The 18387-nt window shown below is 45.1% G+C and overlaps 1 protein-coding gene across 11 annotated transcripts in view; it reads right to left on the bottom strand.

The window, feature by feature from the left end:
* Nucleotides 1-18387, bottom strand: part of ACACA (acetyl-CoA carboxylase alpha) — a 205724-nt gene that overhangs the window by 114612 nt on the left and 72725 nt on the right. For all 11 annotated transcript variants that reach the window (XM_083479726.1, XM_083479718.1, XM_083479727.1 and 8 more), the window contains 3 exons: nucleotides 9528-9641; nucleotides 7886-7975; nucleotides 6637-6755 (listed from right to left, as the gene is read on the bottom strand). In XM_083479726.1, the coding sequence (XP_083335852.1) occupies nucleotides 6637-6755; nucleotides 7886-7975; nucleotides 9528-9641 (323 nt within the window). The remainder of the gene's footprint in view (nucleotides 1-6636; nucleotides 6756-7885; nucleotides 7976-9527; nucleotides 9642-18387) is intronic.

The following is an 18387-nucleotide window of genomic DNA, read 5'->3' as shown; positions in this document are numbered from 1 at the left end:
GCCATGTAGAAAGATTTGCTGATGGGTGGGAGTCACTCTGAAAGGTAATCAGGAATGGATACAGGTGGGAGTGAATAAATATTAATAAAGGGAAGGGAAGGAAAAGGGGGAGGAGAGCACCCCACCTAAACATTCATATGGGGGGGGGGAGAGCTGATCCTTAATCTGATTTTTCCTCTCTTTTCCCTATCCCCACCCCGTCTTATTTTTGTTTTTCTGTTTATATCACATTGTAAGCCATCTGTTATAAAAAGGACGGCAACACCTTTTGTATGTCTGGGCCAAAAAGGAGTCCAATAAATATGTAGCAATGCTGTAATAAAGCTCTTGTCAGCCAACATCCCTATAAGGTACCGCAGCATTTGATTCCCTCCATATGGCAAAGGAAGAAGCTGAGGGCAGGAGAACGGATCTTGAGTCCTACCCCCAGTTCCTAAGTGAAACTGACCCATAGGGCATAAAGAACCCAGGAGAGCTGTGGGTCGTTTCCTCTGGGTCCCCCTTTTCTTCCCTGCCGGCCTGAAACTCAGGTTTGCCTTGCAGAAGAGGCACCCTGGACACAAAAGACACCTCTGGGCTCAGCAGCCTAGAAAACGTTTGTTTGGAATTCCGTCCCCACTTGAGTCCACCACTGCTGTCCAATTTGCATCCCATTATCCCGGCGGCTCCATTCCGCCGGCTGCCCCCTCCAAAGGCTGCCCTCTCGCAAGCAGGCCAGCCAAGGGAGCGGCGGCAAATTACGGCTACCTGCTGCTTAATTAACATCAAACCCACAGCACAAAACTATGGGGGATTTACAGGTGGTCCCTGGAAGCGCTCGCCTCCCTGCATCCCTCCCCGGGTGCACAGAGCAGGGACCCCAAGAGTCCTAATGATACACTCCCAAGAATCCCATTCATCCCTCCAGGTTTCAGTGTAGCTTAAGAGCCACAAGGCACCACGGCTGATTTCGTATCAAGAGCCGAGTGATTGATTGATGGAAGGCAGGCTGTTTTGCCAACTACTTAACTCTGCTAAGATGTTTCTACAGCGCCAGACGTTTGAAACTTATGAGCAGATCCCTGCGATCGGACAGGTATAGCAAGGGCTATGTGGTGTTTGTGTTCTACTTTCCCGTTTCACTTCATTCCTAGAAACAAGAGACTCAATTATCTACAGCACCAGTAAGAAACAGGTTCTTCCTTTTTTAAATAAAGAACTACCACCTAACCAGGAGGGTTTTGCATCCCACAGTGAGAGTCCGGGTGTTGCAAACAAATATTCAGCCAGCATTCTGAGAATCTCAGCATTCATTGTATTTATAAGCTTCTAGACCTTTATGATTGCAAAGGTTATTGGTTTCTCTTTTTAAAAGTGTGGGTATCTCAGAAGCCAGAAAACCATAAAACTCTCACTGCTACTGTACTGATAAATTATAAACAGCCATGTTTGTATATGGTGAATAACAAGAAGTGTTATTCATCATATTTCGAATCTGAAGATTCCCAAGTCTTTCAGCTCCCCACTTTCCTCAAAAATATCAAGTGTCTAACCCTCATGCCTGCTTGAAAATGTGCCAGCAACATCTGCTGAAATCACAGAAGGCAGAGAGGTGGCTAAATAAGATTTCCCATGTCCCACCCAGCTGTTTGCTCCTCTGCATGGTCTAACAGCAGAACCCAAATGGTAAAATGTTGCAGAACTAAAATTAGGGGAAGGAAATAAAAAATCATGCCCCATCTGCGTTATTTATAGAGGACACAGAATTCTGCTTGCCTGGGCACAGGATTTAAACTCAGTACATCCAACCCTGCCTTTCAATCCACTATATGGCTGAGGGTTGATGTCCAACAAAGGGGTGCATTTTGCTCATGCCGAATCAAGTTTCAATGTCAAGCAATGCTAAATGCTTCATTCTCTAGAAAGGAAGATGCCATTGCTCCTTTGGGGAACGCCATCTGCTCTAGAAGCTCTTTCCCTTAAAGGCCAGAGCTCAGTGGGGACAGCATCTGCAAATGCATGCAGAAGGTCCCAGCTTTAAGCCTTGACACCTCTAGGTTGGGATGGGAGCAAACCGTGAAACCTGGGAATCAATGGTAGGCATTGCAGAGAGCACTGAGCTCCATGGACCCACGATATGAGTCAGTATAAAAGCAGCTTTCTTATTTAAATCAGCTCTTAATTCACAGCCATGAGGACTGGGACCCTACTTTGTTTTTAGAGGCAGGGCTGTGGCTCAGTGGCAGAGCATCTGCTTTGCATGCAGAAGGTTCCCGGTTCAATCCCCGGCATCGCCAGGCAGGGCTGCGAGGGGCTCCTTGTCTGAAACCCTGGAGAGCTGCTGGCAGTCAATGCTAGTTGTACTGAGTTAGGGAGACCAGTAGTCTGACTTGGTATAAGACAACTTCCTATGTTTCTCAGGAATGAAGGTGATAATGATTTTAAAAAACTACAAATCCCTATCTCTCTTAACTCCTGCACCTGTCTTACATTTCTTGGTTGTCCCCCAGAGGGACATAGCTCAGTGGCAAAGCACTTCTTCCGTGTGCAGAAGGCCCAGGTCTTCTCCTGGTGGGACTGGGAATGTCCCTTGCCTCAAACCCTGGAGAGCCACTCTGCCAGTCAGTGTTGGTAATACTCAGCTTGATGGACCAATCGTCTGACCCTGTCTAAAAGGCAGCCTCCCATGTGCTTAATCTGGAGGAATGAAAACAGCGCTAAACCTCGACACACAGGAAGACCTGGTTACATCAAGCTTCACTACCACAGGTAGGACAAACACCTGCAGCAGATTCTGAACCTGGAGCCAACAAATACCAGGTGGGGACCTGATGCCTGTGCTACCAGCAAGCTCTGGAACAAGGGAGAAAATTATAGGCAACACTCTGTGCACACTACAATTCCCAGGAAGCAGCTGGATCAGGCCGTGGGCCCACCTAGACCTGCATCCTGTTTTCACAGTGGCGAACCTGATGCCCCATTGGCAAGCCCACAAGAAGGACCTGAGTGCAACAGCAGGAGCGCCCAGTGCAGCAGCTCGCACAGAATCAGGCACCCCGAGACTCTCAGCTTTCAGCCTCGCTTCCTTTTTCTTATGATCGGGAAGGTACGCAGAGAGGTTGGTGGGATGATGGCTGCCGAAATCTCACAACGCCTGCAGAAATGTAAGACTTTTAGGGGTGGGGGAGACTTGAGGGCCCTTCCCCCCTCTTGAGGCTAGAAAAAAGCAGGAGGTGGGGAGAAAACTACGCAAAACCAGTAAGATAAACGAATGCAAATCTGCTCGTTTGCATAATTCAACATTTCCTGTTGCAGAATTCAACTCTTTTCATTTTTAAGCATGGAATGCATCCAGCCCTAACCGCTAGGTAAGCAACCATACCAGGAAGGGCTGTAGCTGAGTGGTGGAGCATCTGCTCAGCATGCAGAAGCCAACCTGGCACCTCCAGGTAGGGCTGGGAGAAAACCCTGCCTGAAACCCTGGGGAGCTGTTCCCAGCCGGTGCAGCCAATACTCAGCTAGGTGGAGGAGCGATTACGGAAGGGCAGCGTCCTATTTTCCAAGATGAAGGAACTGCTTGGAACAGCAAGCAGACCAGAGGGCATTCTGGAGACTTAAGGCCCGGCCCTGCAGGGTCAGAGCTGCCCTTCTGGTCACCAACACACCTAAGAATGTTAACACCCCTTTGCAGCTAGATCAGGCGAGTCCAGCATCCTGTTCTCGCAGTGACCAACCAGCTGCCCCAAAGTGAAACCTGCAAGCAGGACCGGAGCACAACAACAACAACAACTCTCTCAGCTTGTGATTCCCAGCAACCAGCATTCAGAAGCACACTGCACCCGTAAGTGGAGGTGCAGCCTTTTCCATATCTCACCTTTGGTGACCTTTCCCCCCTTCCCACCTGGCAGGAGTTATGACCTCATGGCTATAGCCAATGGGTGTTGATTCTCCACCTTAGCTTTGCCCATGACATGGATGTGGGGCATTTCTAAGGCTTTCTCAAAGAGAGGGGGATTAACTGAGGAAAAGGGGATGACATCAGTGATAGGAAAACAGGGGGAGGGGGGAGTGGATAGCTGAAGACGGCTCCAGGATTATAGAAAAGGACCTCCAAAATAGCATGCAATTATTTGCAAATATTATCAAGTTGAAGAGAACAGATGAGACCAAATTCAATGGCCCATTTATATCATTGCTGAGAGATCTTTGTGCAGCTGGGCTTGGAGGGCTCATTCATTTCAAGCGAGCCCAGATTTTGAAGAGAGAGAGAGAGAGACGGGGGGAGGGGGCGGGAAGAGTGGGAGAAGGACCCTGTTTCACGAGATGTACTGATGGATTCTCAATGAACCGAGACCGGCCCTCGCCGGCCAATCCCGCCAAACATAAAACGAGGAGGATGAAATAAAAGGCAAAGGATATTTGGGAGACAAAGGAAAAAGAAAATAACACTCCCCACCCCCCACCCCCAAAAAATGAGGGGGGCTTGTGGGTCGTGGCTATTTTTGTGCGCATGGATCGGTTATGGATCAACAGTGGCACCCGGTGGGCGAAAAGGGATAAGGCAGGCTCATCATATCCTCTATCCAGTACGTTCCCAACCAGAACAGGACTCAAATCTGCTCCATTTGCCTTCATATGGCTTCTCGGTCTTCTGGCTGTGGGTGCAAACCTTTCTTTCCTCGGTTAAAAATCAGAGGCTCTTACACCCCAAAAGCCTTTGGCTTTGGCTGATTAATATCCTACAGCCTTGTAAAATTGGGGGGGGGTGTTATTGCTTTATTTTGTTTCTGTTCTAACTATTTAATTGTGTTTTTACCCTGTACTGTTATCTTGTGTATAATAAATTTAATAAATAAAAAGATAAGATGTGGAAAAGAGCAACAAGGGTTTCACAAATTTCTGTGAAAATTCAGCGGCTGCTCTTCTGAGTGCACCTCCAAACTGGAAGGGGAGAAGCCTCACACAGAGAGGTAAACAGGTCACAGTCAGCCAAGCCTATTGTGTCCCTAATGAGAAACAACTGAACAATCTCTTCGCAAGGCAGAAAACCGACCGACCTCCACTCCAGGAGTGGGTGAGGTTCAGGCTATACATGCGGCAGAACAAGGTGGCAAGGTGACAGAGTGGACTGGACCAGTTCAGATAGGAAGACAATGGATAAAGTCATTTCAAAAGCCTCACTTCTGTGTACAGACAGCTAGCCCCTCAGGGGGTAGGCTGGTCTAGAACCTCTCTCTTCGGTGTACTAGTTTTTTAGCAGCTATTCAAAAATAACATCCCACATTAGAAGTATGAAGCGATACAGTTCAAGTGCTCTCAGTCCTCACACAGCATTCTAGACTGTGCCTGGATAGTCTGCTGAGAAATGAGGAATACTTCGCTTCCTCCCCCCCAATAAAGTGAAACGTGTCCAATTATTTTAATAGGGTTTTGAACGAGTGACAGGACTCTCCCCCTCTTCCTTCCTCACTGAACCCAGCTAGGAAACGTAAGTAAGAGGAGCATCAGTCCCTCCTCTCTTAAGAGTCTTTAACTTCTTTCAAGCATCATTCCCTTGCTCTGCCTTTATGCAGAGCAGATGAAGCTTTCCTTGGGACAGGGTTAGGCAACTCTAGGGCTAGAGGCCAAATCCAACCCTTGGGACTTTCCCCAGCGCCACACACCCCTATGTGCCTTCCTCCTTTTTCTGGCTGGAATGAGCCCTTGAACGGTGATCATTCATCTTGCTGTGGTTTGGATGAAAGAGAGGCCTGGGCACGTGCAGAAACCTTGGACTTTTGCATGGGTGGAATGCAGCCTGTGGTACAAAGATTAAGAGCGGCACCCATTGCTCCGCCTACTTTCATCTCCGGCCCCGCCCACTACTAGAACCCACATGGTTGCCCATAAGGGAATTGAGACCCTAGAGCTGAAAATGTTTATCCGCCTGACTTCTAAAAACTCATTGGAAATGCCAGGATCAAACCGAAGTTTGAGAATTCGTTGTGATCCCTGTTTTTACCTTACTTCTGTATTCACCCCAATTTTGGGAGGTGGGAGGGGCTGTACTACAGTCCCTACAGACTTCTAAGAGGAGAGTAGGAGAAGGAACATTTCAGAAAACTACTAGCTAGGAAATGGAGCAGGCTGAATGTTTATTCTGCCAAAGGGCTAGCCACGTAGATATTGCTGCTAGCACCAAAAGCTGCTGCACGTGGAAGTGGGTCGTGTTTGCACCAATGTGGAGAAAGATTGTCCCAATACCACACAAAAATTTCCTTGCATGGAAATATTTAGAAAAACACATCAGTACTTTAATGTATGCTGGGGAACCCTGCAGCCTCCAGATGCTGCTGGACTCCAACTCCCACCATCCCCAGCTTTCGGCCATGCTGGCTGGGGCTGATGGGAGTTGGAGTCCACAACATGCATCTGCAGGGTCACTAGTACCCCATGCCTGACATATGGACTGGCCCAACATGCTGCCCTCCATCTTGCGAAATAGCTCATGGTTCACATTCTTGGTTTCCCTTGTGCCACAATTTTCCAACACATTGGACAGTTTTCTAACATGTCTCAAACTCCCAGTCCCCCCACCAATACACAGTGCCCCACCCCCAACCCTGAACTGCCCTCCACTCCAAATTGCCTCGGTGGTACATGCGAGCCGGGTCTAACCTGTTTGGATGGGAAGTGGGCAGCATGAACTGGAACTCCACCACACAAGTGTTGTCTTTCAGCTGGCGGTGCTGGACGCTGTTCAGCTCGTAGGCGATGTATGCCCTTCGAACATACACCTCGGATGGAGGAGGAGAAGGAGGAGAGGATTATCACAGAGAGTTAAAGCCACATGGCCATTTAAAGCAAAGTCCCTCCACGCCTGACAGGGACCAGAACCAACCTTAAAGATGGATTTCTAGGGAGTTGAGCCTTGGCAATGCCATTCGCATTCCCCACAATCCCTAGCCATAACCAAGTACAGCAAAACCAGTTAAGCAAAATTAGGAAATGCAAGCCTCTTATTTTACTTTTTGTGCAATAAAGCAATGCTGGTCACAGAATGTAACCAGTTGCAGTAGAATTTTATTTGGAATAGACAAACACACACACACACACACACACACACACACACACACACACACACAAATCAGGGATGCAAAACCATAGGCCTGGGATCTGAATGTGCCCTGCCAAGCCTTTCTGTATGGCCCTTGGGACTCTCCCCAGGCCACACCTCTCACACTACTTGAGTCCTTTTGCCTAGGTGGAATGTGCCCTTGAATAACACCTCTTGCTTGCCTGGATGGAGGAGACAGAGGGATGAGTGAGCGAGTGTAGACACTAACCTACTGTAAATAGGTAAAACTGACAGTGATTGCTCTGTCCTCTTTTGCCTCTAAGGTAAAGGTAAAGGGACCCCTGACCGTTAGGTCCAGTTGTGGATGACTCTGGGGTTGCGGCACCCATCTCGCTTTTCTGGCCGAGGGAGCCGGCGAACAGCTTCCGGGTCATGTGGCCAGCAGGACTAAGCCGCTTCTGGCGAACCAGAGCAGCGCACGGAAATGCTGTTTACCTTCCCGCTGGAGGGGTACCTAGTTATCTACTTGCACATTGACATGCTTTCAAACTGCTAGGTTGGCAGGAGCAGGGACCGAGCTACGGGAGTTCACCCGGTTGCGAGGATTCGAACTTCCAACCTTCTGATCGGCAAGTCCTAGGCTCAGTGGTTTAGACCACAGTGCCAACCGCATTGCTTTTGCCTCTAGCCCTACCCAAAAGATGACACGACCCTTTCTAAAGTGCTAGATGCTGGAGTGGGCAAGGATTGAAGATCAACATCATCAAAGAGAAACAGAAGAGGGACACACACACACACACACACACACACACACTTGTTAAAACTGTTTTAAAATGACAAGAAACCTACCTCTAAAGCAGCCATCCTCACTACCTGGTTACTGTGATAGAAGAAGTTTGGTAGTACATCGAAGATGGATGTCTCCGAAAGAATGAGTTTCTAGACATAGGGAAGGGAATCAGAGCGGAGAAGCAGGTTTTTCTAAAATCTCGGACATTCGTTACCTTTTCCCCCTCCCTCAAAACTAAGACAAGGTCCAACACATGGTATAGACGAGAAAGCAAGAATTTGGGTGCAAAAAGTCTCCCCTCCCTCAAACCACATTTAGCACACGCTTGCCTGGCAGCCACTGCGATGTAGGTGAGTGAATAGGCTGCCTGAGGCAAGATGAAGTGCTCCATTCTTTCCTCTGCAGCCATCATGGAAGTCAAGTGGGCTGTGAGAATCAGGACCTTCTTCTCTTCCACAGAAATGCACTGAGTGCTTGTAGCTGCCTCCCTGCTCGCCTGCCCAGTCCTGCCAGCCCCCAGGTTAGTGAAAAGCTTCGAGGGCTAGTAATTTTGGAGCAGTCATCTGCAATGCTGCTTTCATTAGAGCAATATCTTCCAAACCGGAGTCAATCAATCATTAAAGGCATTTGTTAGTCCAGAGCAGGGTTTCTCCAGCTGAATTTGGACTACAACTCTCATCAACCCTAGCTAACAGGACCAGTCAGTGCTGGATTTACGTATAAGCTGAACAAGCTATAGCTTAGGACCCCACTCTCTTGGGGGCCCCCAAAAAATTTAAAGGAAAAAAAATAATGTGTTTGCATTATTAAGTTTGTTATGAATAACAAATCATTTTAAGATAGAGCTTAATAATTATTTCATTATTAATATATTTCTTCCTAATTGTATTTCACTATTAATATACTACTTCGTAATTGTATTTCAGTTCAGCAATTACTTAGATGAAATACATATTTTGTTATGTGCAAATGGCTCTAGATATCTATTAGGTCCATAAATTACCATATGGCATATATTCAACACAAAAAACAGTGCCAATATGTTGTTGAGAAGGGACAGCTGGACATATAAAGGGCCCCATTACCTTCAGTAGCTTAGGGCCTCATCAAACCTAAATCCAGCAATGGGACTAGTGGTCAGGAATGATGAAAACTGTAGTCCAAAAACAGGTGAACACCCAAGTTTGGAAAACCCTGGTCCAGAGTGTTCATCCAAAGATGAGCAGCCTGCCATGTCACTGTATGGTAACCAACTCAAGCCTTGGCTCCTAATCAATTCTGCAGGACTGAGCCATTTTGCTCTTTAGGTCTGCACTGGGTACCAGTTGCATCATGCAAGTCACTCACAATGCAAAGATGCTGCATAATATCCCGCCCCCCCCCCCATGCAGTCCATCTGCAGAGGAGCCTGCCTGTCGCTTCTCTGTATGACTCCCTAGTCTGGACTTGCCTCCTCCCAATCACCCTTTGCTTGGGGGTGGGTCACTCATTCCCATCTTCACATCAGATGGGCCTGAATCATTCAAGAGACAGCAGACTTGCCTACCCTCACAACATCTCTGCCTGAGTCTGTGTTCTGAGCCTGCTTTCTTCCAGACAGGAGCGACGCTCGAGGGGTCAGCTCCTTCAAGGATGGTCCACTCTTACCCTTCCACACTCTGAAAGCAATTTTTTTTTTTACTGCAAAATTGAAGCCCATACCTGCAAATTCTCTATACAGAACTGGTGCCCGTACATATCGATGGCCGAGAGGAAGATGGACTCCACCTGGTTATGTCGCAGCTCGTAAGAGGGCAAGTGGGAAGCGATGAGGACCTAGAGAGATAAGAAGACCGGAGGGGGGGCACATTTAACGACTGCCCGGAAGGTTACAAAGTTGAACTTCAAACTCAGATTCAAGACCCTGTCCAGCCCTGAACTTAAAGGGAACCTATTCCAAACCCAAGCCAAGAGCTTCATAACTGACCGGAAGTTATGAAGACAGTGGGTACACCCCTCCCAGAAAACAAGCCAGGGTGACCCTATGAGTCTGTTGCACGTGCTCACGCCATCCGGGCAAGTGCATCAGATCACGTACAGCAGCACATTTGGAGCCCTGGTTTCATCAGGCTTTGCGATTTTGCACAGGAAAGATGGTCTGCCTGGCCGGGCTGAGCAGGGGGAGCTGTTAATTGGAAAGCGAGGGCGACAGGCTACTGGGAGGGGGGTGGGCACCATAGACTTGCTGTCAGTTTCAGCAAGTAAAAAGTAGAGTAGACTGCAGCATGTTTTTCAAGCCAGTGGTAAGAGACAGAGCGATACTCTGCAGCGAGGTTTCGTAGATCCCAGGCTGGTGGGATTTACTGCCTTTTCTTCTTCATTTGAAAACAGAATTCTTGGATCGACCAACCATAACCAGGTGCAAAAATAAAGAACAGGTTGGGACTTCCGGTCGGTGCCAGCGCTTAATGGCGGTCCTAGCTCCGAGCTCCGGAGAAGGACTGCTTCGCAAGTTCGGGTCTTACCCGCTACGGCAAGCGGGGGACCCCTAAAATCCCAGGCGCTGAAGCCTGAGAACAAGGAGACTCGGTGGGCACCTTTGCGCCCCCCGGTACCGTGAAAGAGCCTTTTTAAAGGCTACGGATCGACATCGGGAGTGAGCGCGGTGCTGAGAGTCGCTACCCAGCCTGCGAAGTGAAGCCGCGTCGCCATAAGCGGAGAGCGCCGATTCCTTCCTGAAAAGAAAATCTGGACTGAATCCCCGTGAGTAAGAGCTGAAATATAATCGGGACCTTTAAAAGTTTAAAAATTGGGCTAAAAACGGGGGAGATCTAAACAAAGGAAGTCTGCCTCCCCCCGACTGCATGAAAGTGAAAGCAACGGAGCTCTAAACCTGCATCCGTTTAAACCTGCTCTTTGATCAGCTTAACCGGACATTCAGACCCTTTGATCTCCCCTCTAGCTAGCAGGGCAGAGGGGAGGTGAATTTGAGCAATAACTGCAAGATTTGTTGGAAGTAAAAAACCTCTGCTGTCTCACTTATTTGAAAGCATGAAACGGTCTGCCTTCTTAGCACACTGAACTGACTTTTTCCTGTGAAGTGATACTTTGATACAAAGTTTCCACAGTGCCTGGCTACTGTACAATACAACAAGAAGTAGCATAAATAGGGCAACTGTGGCAATTTGAAGTAACAAGCTTTTAGACTTCTGACTGTGTTAATCTCCCTTTTATATTTTGGACATTTGGGACAGTCTCCTTTGTTTCTATACCTGGAATCTTTGCTCTATGGCCATTTTGATTTGCTCCCTCTAGAGGACAAAGTGAAGTCCGGCACGGCCTAAGATAGTGGAATTTTCCAAGGGAGAATAAATCCCGTGGGAATTGACCTTGACATGAGTGGCGCACAAGAAGAGATAGTCACAAGGGCCAAGACCAAGCAACAACAACAACAACAGCTGCAACAGTCACAGGTAAAGAAAAGAGGCTCAATCTCAGGCGCAACAGTTGGATCAACAGGAACAACAGCATCAACAGGACAAGACAAAGGAGCAGCCGTCTCTATGGAAGCTGTGACAGATGCCTTGCTCAAGATAAACCAAACTCTGGAGTCTCTGACAAAACAGACTTCAGAGAATACACTAAAATTAACAGAAATTTCAGCAAGACTAAACCAGAATACAGAATCTATAAATAAATTGGTGGAGGAAAACGCCACTACGCGCCAAATTGCGGAAGACGCCAAAGCTACTGCGGGAGAGACACAGGAGAAATTAGAGCCGATCGCCAAGAAGGTCTATGAGCATGATGCAACTTTGGCCTTGTGGGAGTTACAGAGGAAAGAGAGAAATTTAAAAATAAGACTGATCCCGGAGAATGAAGGAGACAACCTTGTGGAATACTTGACACGGGAGTTTGTGGATTGTTGGGAACTCCAGGAAGACGAATTCAAAATTACGACTGCCTTTAGATTGGGTAAGAAGCAAAACAGAAAGACTCCGAGAGACTGCTTGATTACACTTAGATCCAAGGAGGAAAGAGACAAAATATTGGGACTACACTTTGAAAAGGCCTTGCAGATTGGAAACTCAGCTGCACAGATCTTTAAAGACATCCCAAAATATTTTCTGGATTTAAGAAACTACTACAAGGACTTAGCCCTTTTATTAAAGAAAAACGCTATCCGTTTCAGGTGGGAATTCCCACAAGGGCTGTCATTTGACTATAAGGGAAACAAGGTGAAAATAAAGACAATTCAAGATAAAGACAAATTTTTGGCAAGACACCAGGAGGACTTACAGAAGGGGACTGTTGACGTACTTGCAGAACAGAGGAGAGCATTGGATATCCTGAATCTCCCGTTTGGACAAAAACCACTACCATCAGAAGAAGAGCAACAACTTGGAGCTGTTGGAGGAGCCTTAGAAAAATAACAAGATGGCTCTGCAATTCCTCAGTTGGAATTGTAATGGGCTCAATGGGCCTTTGAAGAGAAGACAAGTATTTCATATATTGAATAGAGAACAATTGGACTTGATATGCTTACAAGAAACTCACATAACCAGAGCCCACAGGAGATTACTTTCAAATAAAAGGCTAGGACAAGAATTTATTTCATCAGACAAAGTTAAGAAGAGAGGAGTTGTAATATATGTGAAGGAGAAATGGGCTCCAAAAATGATATTCAAAGATGAACAAGGGAGATATTTGGCTGTGGAGATACAAGTACAAGGAGAAAAATTCCTAGTTGTTGGAATTTATGCACCAAATGAAGGCAAATCCGACTTCTTTAAGAGACTTCATGAAACTCTGATGGACTATCTGGACTACAATATGATAATTATGGGAGACATGAATGGCGTGGTCTCCACTAATATGGACAAGGCACAAAGACTTACAGTCACCAAAGAAGGGAGACTCCCTAAGACTTTTTTCGAAATGACTGAAAATATGGACTTGATAGATATTTGGAGAACAAGGAACCCTCTGGAGAGAGAGGGAACCTTTTTCTCCCAAGCAATGATGACCTGGACCAGAATCGATCAAATCTGGGTTACTAGTGGAATGGCTCCGAAGATCAAGAAAGTGGAAATCTGCCCAAAAACTTGCTCCGACCATAACGCCGTGAAGATGGAGATGAAACTCACAATAACTGGTCAATTTAGATGGAGAATGAATGACACCCTCTTTCGAGATAAGGAGATTCTCACGAAGGCCCAAAAGACCCTAAAAGACTATTTTGAAATAAATTTGAGGACCGACGTGGAGAAAAGAGTGATCTGGGACGCAAGTAAAGCGGTGATGAGAGGATTTTTGATTCAACAAAACACAATAAAGAGGAAAAAGCAAAATGAGAAAAAAGAGAAGATTCTGGAAATGATAAAGGAAGGAGAGAGGAAATTAAGAACAAAACCAAAGTCTCAGGACATTTTAAGAGAGATCAAATTATACCAAACACAATATATGGAATTGATGAACCAAGAGATTGAATGGAAGATAAGGCAAATGAAGCAAAAGACTTTTGAATCAGCAAATAAATGTGGCAAACTTTTGGCATGGCAATTGAAGAAAAGGCAGAAACTAAATACAGTTACAAGCCTGGAGGTGGATGGAAAGAACATATCCAAACCCAATGAAATTAGAAATTGCTTTTTAAGCTATTTTAAAAAACTCTACACCCAAGGCCCGCAAAATGAAGAAGATATAGACAAATTCCTCGGAAAATATGGACTACAAAACATCTCTCATCAAAGTAAGATGGACTTGAACCAGAGAATCTCAGAACAAGAGATAGAGGCTGCCATTCAGAATATGCAACTGGGCAAATCTCCAGGACCAGATGGACTGACTTCCAGATACTACAAATCGCTGAAGGAATGGTTGACTCAACCACTAAGAGAAGTTTGCAACGAGATCCTTGAGGGAAAAAAGGCACCTGAATCGTGGAAAGAGGCATATATTTCACTCATACCAAAGTCAGAGACTGAAAAGACCCAACTCAAGAACTACCGCCCAATATCCCTGCTTAATGTGGATTACAAAATTTTTGCAGACATTTTGGCAAAAAGATTTAAAAGAGTTTTGATGGAGAAGATTCATAAAGACCAAGCAGGCTTTCTCCCTAAAAGACATCTAGCAGACAATGTAAGGAATGTAATAGATATTTTGGAGAAGTTAGAGGTGAATATAAACACCAAGGCAGTATTGATCTTTGTGGATGCGGAGAAGGCCTTTGATAATATCTCTTGGAGTTTTATGAGGAAGAATCTTCATGGGATGGGGGTAGGTCAGGGCTTTGAGAATGGTATGGCTGCAATATACTCTGAACAAAAAGCTAAACTGATTGTAAACAATGTTGTGACTGAGGAGCTTAAGATAGAAAAAGGAACACGACAGGGGTGCCCGATTTCCCCATTACTTTTCATTTCAGTTCTGGAGGTGTTGCTGAACATGATAAGAAATGACCAGCAGGTCAAAGGTGTGCAGGTCGGAGCTAAACATTATAAGTTAAGAGCGTTCGCAGATGACCTAGTATTGACTTTGCAAGAGCCAAACACTAGTACGAAAAGGGTTTTAGAAATAATACAACAGTTTGGCCAGGTAGCTGGATTTAAGTTGAACAAGCAAAAAACCAAAGTTTTAGGGAAAAACCTAACAGATATAGAAAAGGAGAAATTTCAAGAGGAAACAGGTTTGACTGTGGTCAAGAAGGTTAAATACCTAGGGGTTTATTTAACATCTAAGAATCAGAATTTGTATAAGGACAACTATGAAAAATGCTGGTCAGAAATTAAAAAAGATTTAGAAATATGGTCAAATTTGAAACTGTCAATGTTAGGCCGAATTGCAGTAATTAAAATGAATGTATTGCCTAGAATGTTATTTTTGTTTCAGACCTTGCAGATTATTGATAAGATGGAATGTTTTAAGAGGTGGCACAAAGATATCTCGAAATTTGTCTGGCAGGGCAAAAAGCCCCGAATTAAATTTAAAATATTGACAGATGTTAAGGAAAGAGGGGGTTTTGCCCTGCCGGACCTAAAATTGTACTATGAGGCAGCAGCTTTTTGCTGGCTCAAAGAATGGATGCTCCTCGAGAACACGGACATCTTGGATCTGGAAGGTTTCAATAACGCTTTTGGTTGGCATGCATATCTTTGGTATGGTAAAGTTAACAGTGCCTTTAAAAACCACATTGTCAGAAAAGCATTGTTCAATGTTTGGATAAGATATAAAGACCTACTAGAAAACAAAACCCCTAGATGGGTGTCGCCAGTGGAGGCTAAAGCAGTGAAGAAACTCAATATGGAGGTCGGATGGCCGAAGTATTGGGAAATCCTAGAACAGGATGGAGATAAGTTTAAACTACAAAGTCAGGAGAAATTGAAGCATAAAGTAGAAAATTGGTTCCAATACCGCCAAATAATGGAATTTTTTAAACAGGACAGGAAAGTCGGTTTCCAGGTGGAAAAATCAAAATTAGAAACTGAACTGTTAGAACCCAATACTAAGAATTTATCTAGAATGTACAACTTGTTGTTGAAATGGAATACACAGGATGAAACAGTTAAATCGGCAATGATTAAGTGGGCTCAGGATGTTGGACATAATATTATGTCAGCTGACTGGGATTGGTTATGGAACACCGGTATAAAATTTACGGCATGTAATGCCTTAAAGGAAAACATTATGAAAATGGTATACAGGTGGTACATGACCCCAGTCAAGCTGGCAAAAATCTATCATTTGCCTGATAACAAATGTTGGAAGTGTAAAGAGACTGAAGGTACCTTTTATCACCTTTGGTGGACATGCCCGAAGATTAAGGCCTTCTGGGAGATGATCTATAATGAAATGAAAAAGGTACTTAAATGTACCTTTCCTAAAAAACCAGAGGCCTTTCTCTTGGGCATTGTCGGCCAATTGGTGACAAAGAAAGATAGAGCTTTTTTCATGTATGCCACAACAGCAGCAAGAATACTCATCGCAAAGTATTGGAAGACACAAGATTTACCCACTTTGGAAGAATGGCAGATGAAAGTGATGGACTATATGACACTGGCCGAGATGACAGGCAGAATCCGTGACCAACGAAAAGGGACGGTGGAAGAAGAATGGAGAAAATTTAAAAGTTATCTTAAGGACTACTATAAACTTAATGAATGCTAAAATGCCGTGGTTACCAGAAACAAAGGGGTACAGGGATATAAGGTTAGATTATAAAAGAGGACTAAGAGGATAGAGATTGGAAAGTAACAATTGGGAGTTGCTAGTTGAACTACGGACATTGGGATGCAGAGAGGGGGGGTATGGGGAAGTCCAAGAAAAGAGGTTTATGAAAATATGTTTGAAACTATACGTGTATGTTTGTCATTTTTAATGTTTGTTTGTTTTTCTTAAAAATGTTGTAAAACCAATAAAAATTTTATAAAAAAAAAAAAAAATAAAATAAAGAACAGGTTGTCTCTGGGCTACAGGTGGGGGAGGGAGAAATTCGTTTCAGTTCACATGAAGAAGGGGACCAACTAAGTCTACACTCTTTGAAACAATTCGCAAAGCACAGGAAGTCTTCGAAATTTTCACTTTGCCAAATTTTGAAACACTGTTCTCCAACCAAGCAATGTGTACAAAAAAGCATATACTGGGTTAAAGTGTGTGTAAAAATGCATATAACTGTGCAAGTAACATATGGAAATGTGCTTTGTGAAAATGTGTTTGTCTTAGGCAAAACAGTGTATAAGAATGTGCATTTCTGGAGAAACTCTGCACTAAAATTCTGATTAAAATTTTAACAAGAACTTACTTTTAGGATGGGGGATTTGTGAATTGATGTGGAAATGTAGAGAACTGAACTTATTACTGGAAAAATTAGAAACCAAATGAGAGAAACCAAAACTTTGGCATTTTTACCGATCTCTAAGCCAAGCGCATGCTGAATCTAGGCATTTGTTTCCAGTACCAAGAACTAAAACTTATCTCAACAGTTCCTTCACACAACTGTGTGGCAATTTTTGGTTGGCTCTCTTCTATTTCAGCAGCCAAATTTAAGTGGAGGAAGGAGCCGTCTTGCTATCGCTATTGTTAAAAAAAATAAAAATAACAAGCTGCAAGTCAGAAAGTTTTGCAGATCTCCTGCAAATCACCCAGTAAATTAGGAACACAGGTCAAGCCAGCTTAGACCTGCCCATACAGACTGGCCATACATTCCCAGCTGTACCTCGGGTGTGCCACTGGGGTCTGAACCTGGCACCTCCTACACGCAAAACAAATGTTCCACCCTTCTAAAGCAAGTTCCCAGTCCTCATGGTTCTGAATTCAGAGCTGGATTAAATAGGGGCATAGGAAGCTGCCTTATATAGGATCAGGCCATTGCCCCTCTATCTCTAATCTGACTGGCGGCAACTCTCCATGATTTCAGGCAGGGATCTTTGCCTGCCTGGAGATGCCATGAGGGACTGAACCTTCTGCATGCAGGGCAGCAAGGCAGTTGCTCTGCCACTGAGCTATAGCCCTTCCCCTACCCTGCAAAGAACTCAGGTGGGTACAGCCCACTGTTAGAAAGAAAAGGGAAGGGAATGGAGTATCCCAGAAATGGCTAGCTGGAAACCTGAAACAGGGGCACGTCATGCTGCAACAACTTGTTATCGTTCTCTCTCTCTCTCTGCCCTATCTGTGAAGGCTAGAAATAAGAATCTCTATGGACAGAAGTGGTATACCCCAGAGGTCTTCTTGCAGTGTTTCTGATGATCACAGAGACTTCAGTTCAGCCACCCTCAATTTCATCCAGCAAGGCATTACTTTATTTCAGTAAAGTAATTTGATCCAGCAAGGCATGCCTCCAGATCTCAGCCCCACCAATAAAAAAAAACCTTCATTAATCGGACTACTGCAATGCGCTCTGCATGGGGCTACCTTTGAAGGTGACCCAGAAACTACAACTAATCCAGAATGCGGCAGCTAGACTGGTGACTGGGAATGCCACCAAGACCATATAACACCAATCCTGAAAGATCTACACGGCTCCCAGTACGTTTCCGAGCACAATTCAGAGTGTTGGTGCTGACCTTTAAAGCCCTAAACAGCCTCCGTCCTGTATACCTGAAGGAGCGTATCCACCCCCATCATTCAGCCCAGACACTGAGGTCCAGCGCCGAGGGCCTTCTGGCGGTTCCCTCTCTGCAATAACTGAGCTTACAGGGAACCAGGCCTTCTCGGTAGTGGCACCTGCCCTGTGGAATGCCCTACCATCAGATGTCAAGGAAATAATATAATATCTGACTTTTAGAAATAATATCTGACTTTTAGAAGAGATCAGAAGGTAGCCCTGTTTAGGGAAGTTTTTAATGTTTGATTGCTTTTTTATTATTAATATTCTGCTGGGAGCCACCCGAGTGGCTGGGGAAACCCAGCCAGATGGGTGGGGTATAAATAATAAATTTTTATCCCCATCCAAGCTTGGCCAGAAAAGAGTCCAGCTGTTTTTGATGGGGTCTCCTCCCAGGGCAAGCACATTTTACACCGCTTTGCAGCCTTAGCAGAGACCAAATTCCACCCTGTCAAGCTCTGATTTCTCACAGATTCC

This window comes from Podarcis liolepis, assembly GCF_965112155.1.
Source record: "Podarcis liolepis genome assembly, chromosome: 16".
Taxonomy (NCBI): Eukaryota; Metazoa; Chordata; class Lepidosauria; order Squamata; family Lacertidae; genus Podarcis; species Podarcis liolepis.
This window is presented reverse-complemented; position numbering and strand designations above follow the sequence as displayed.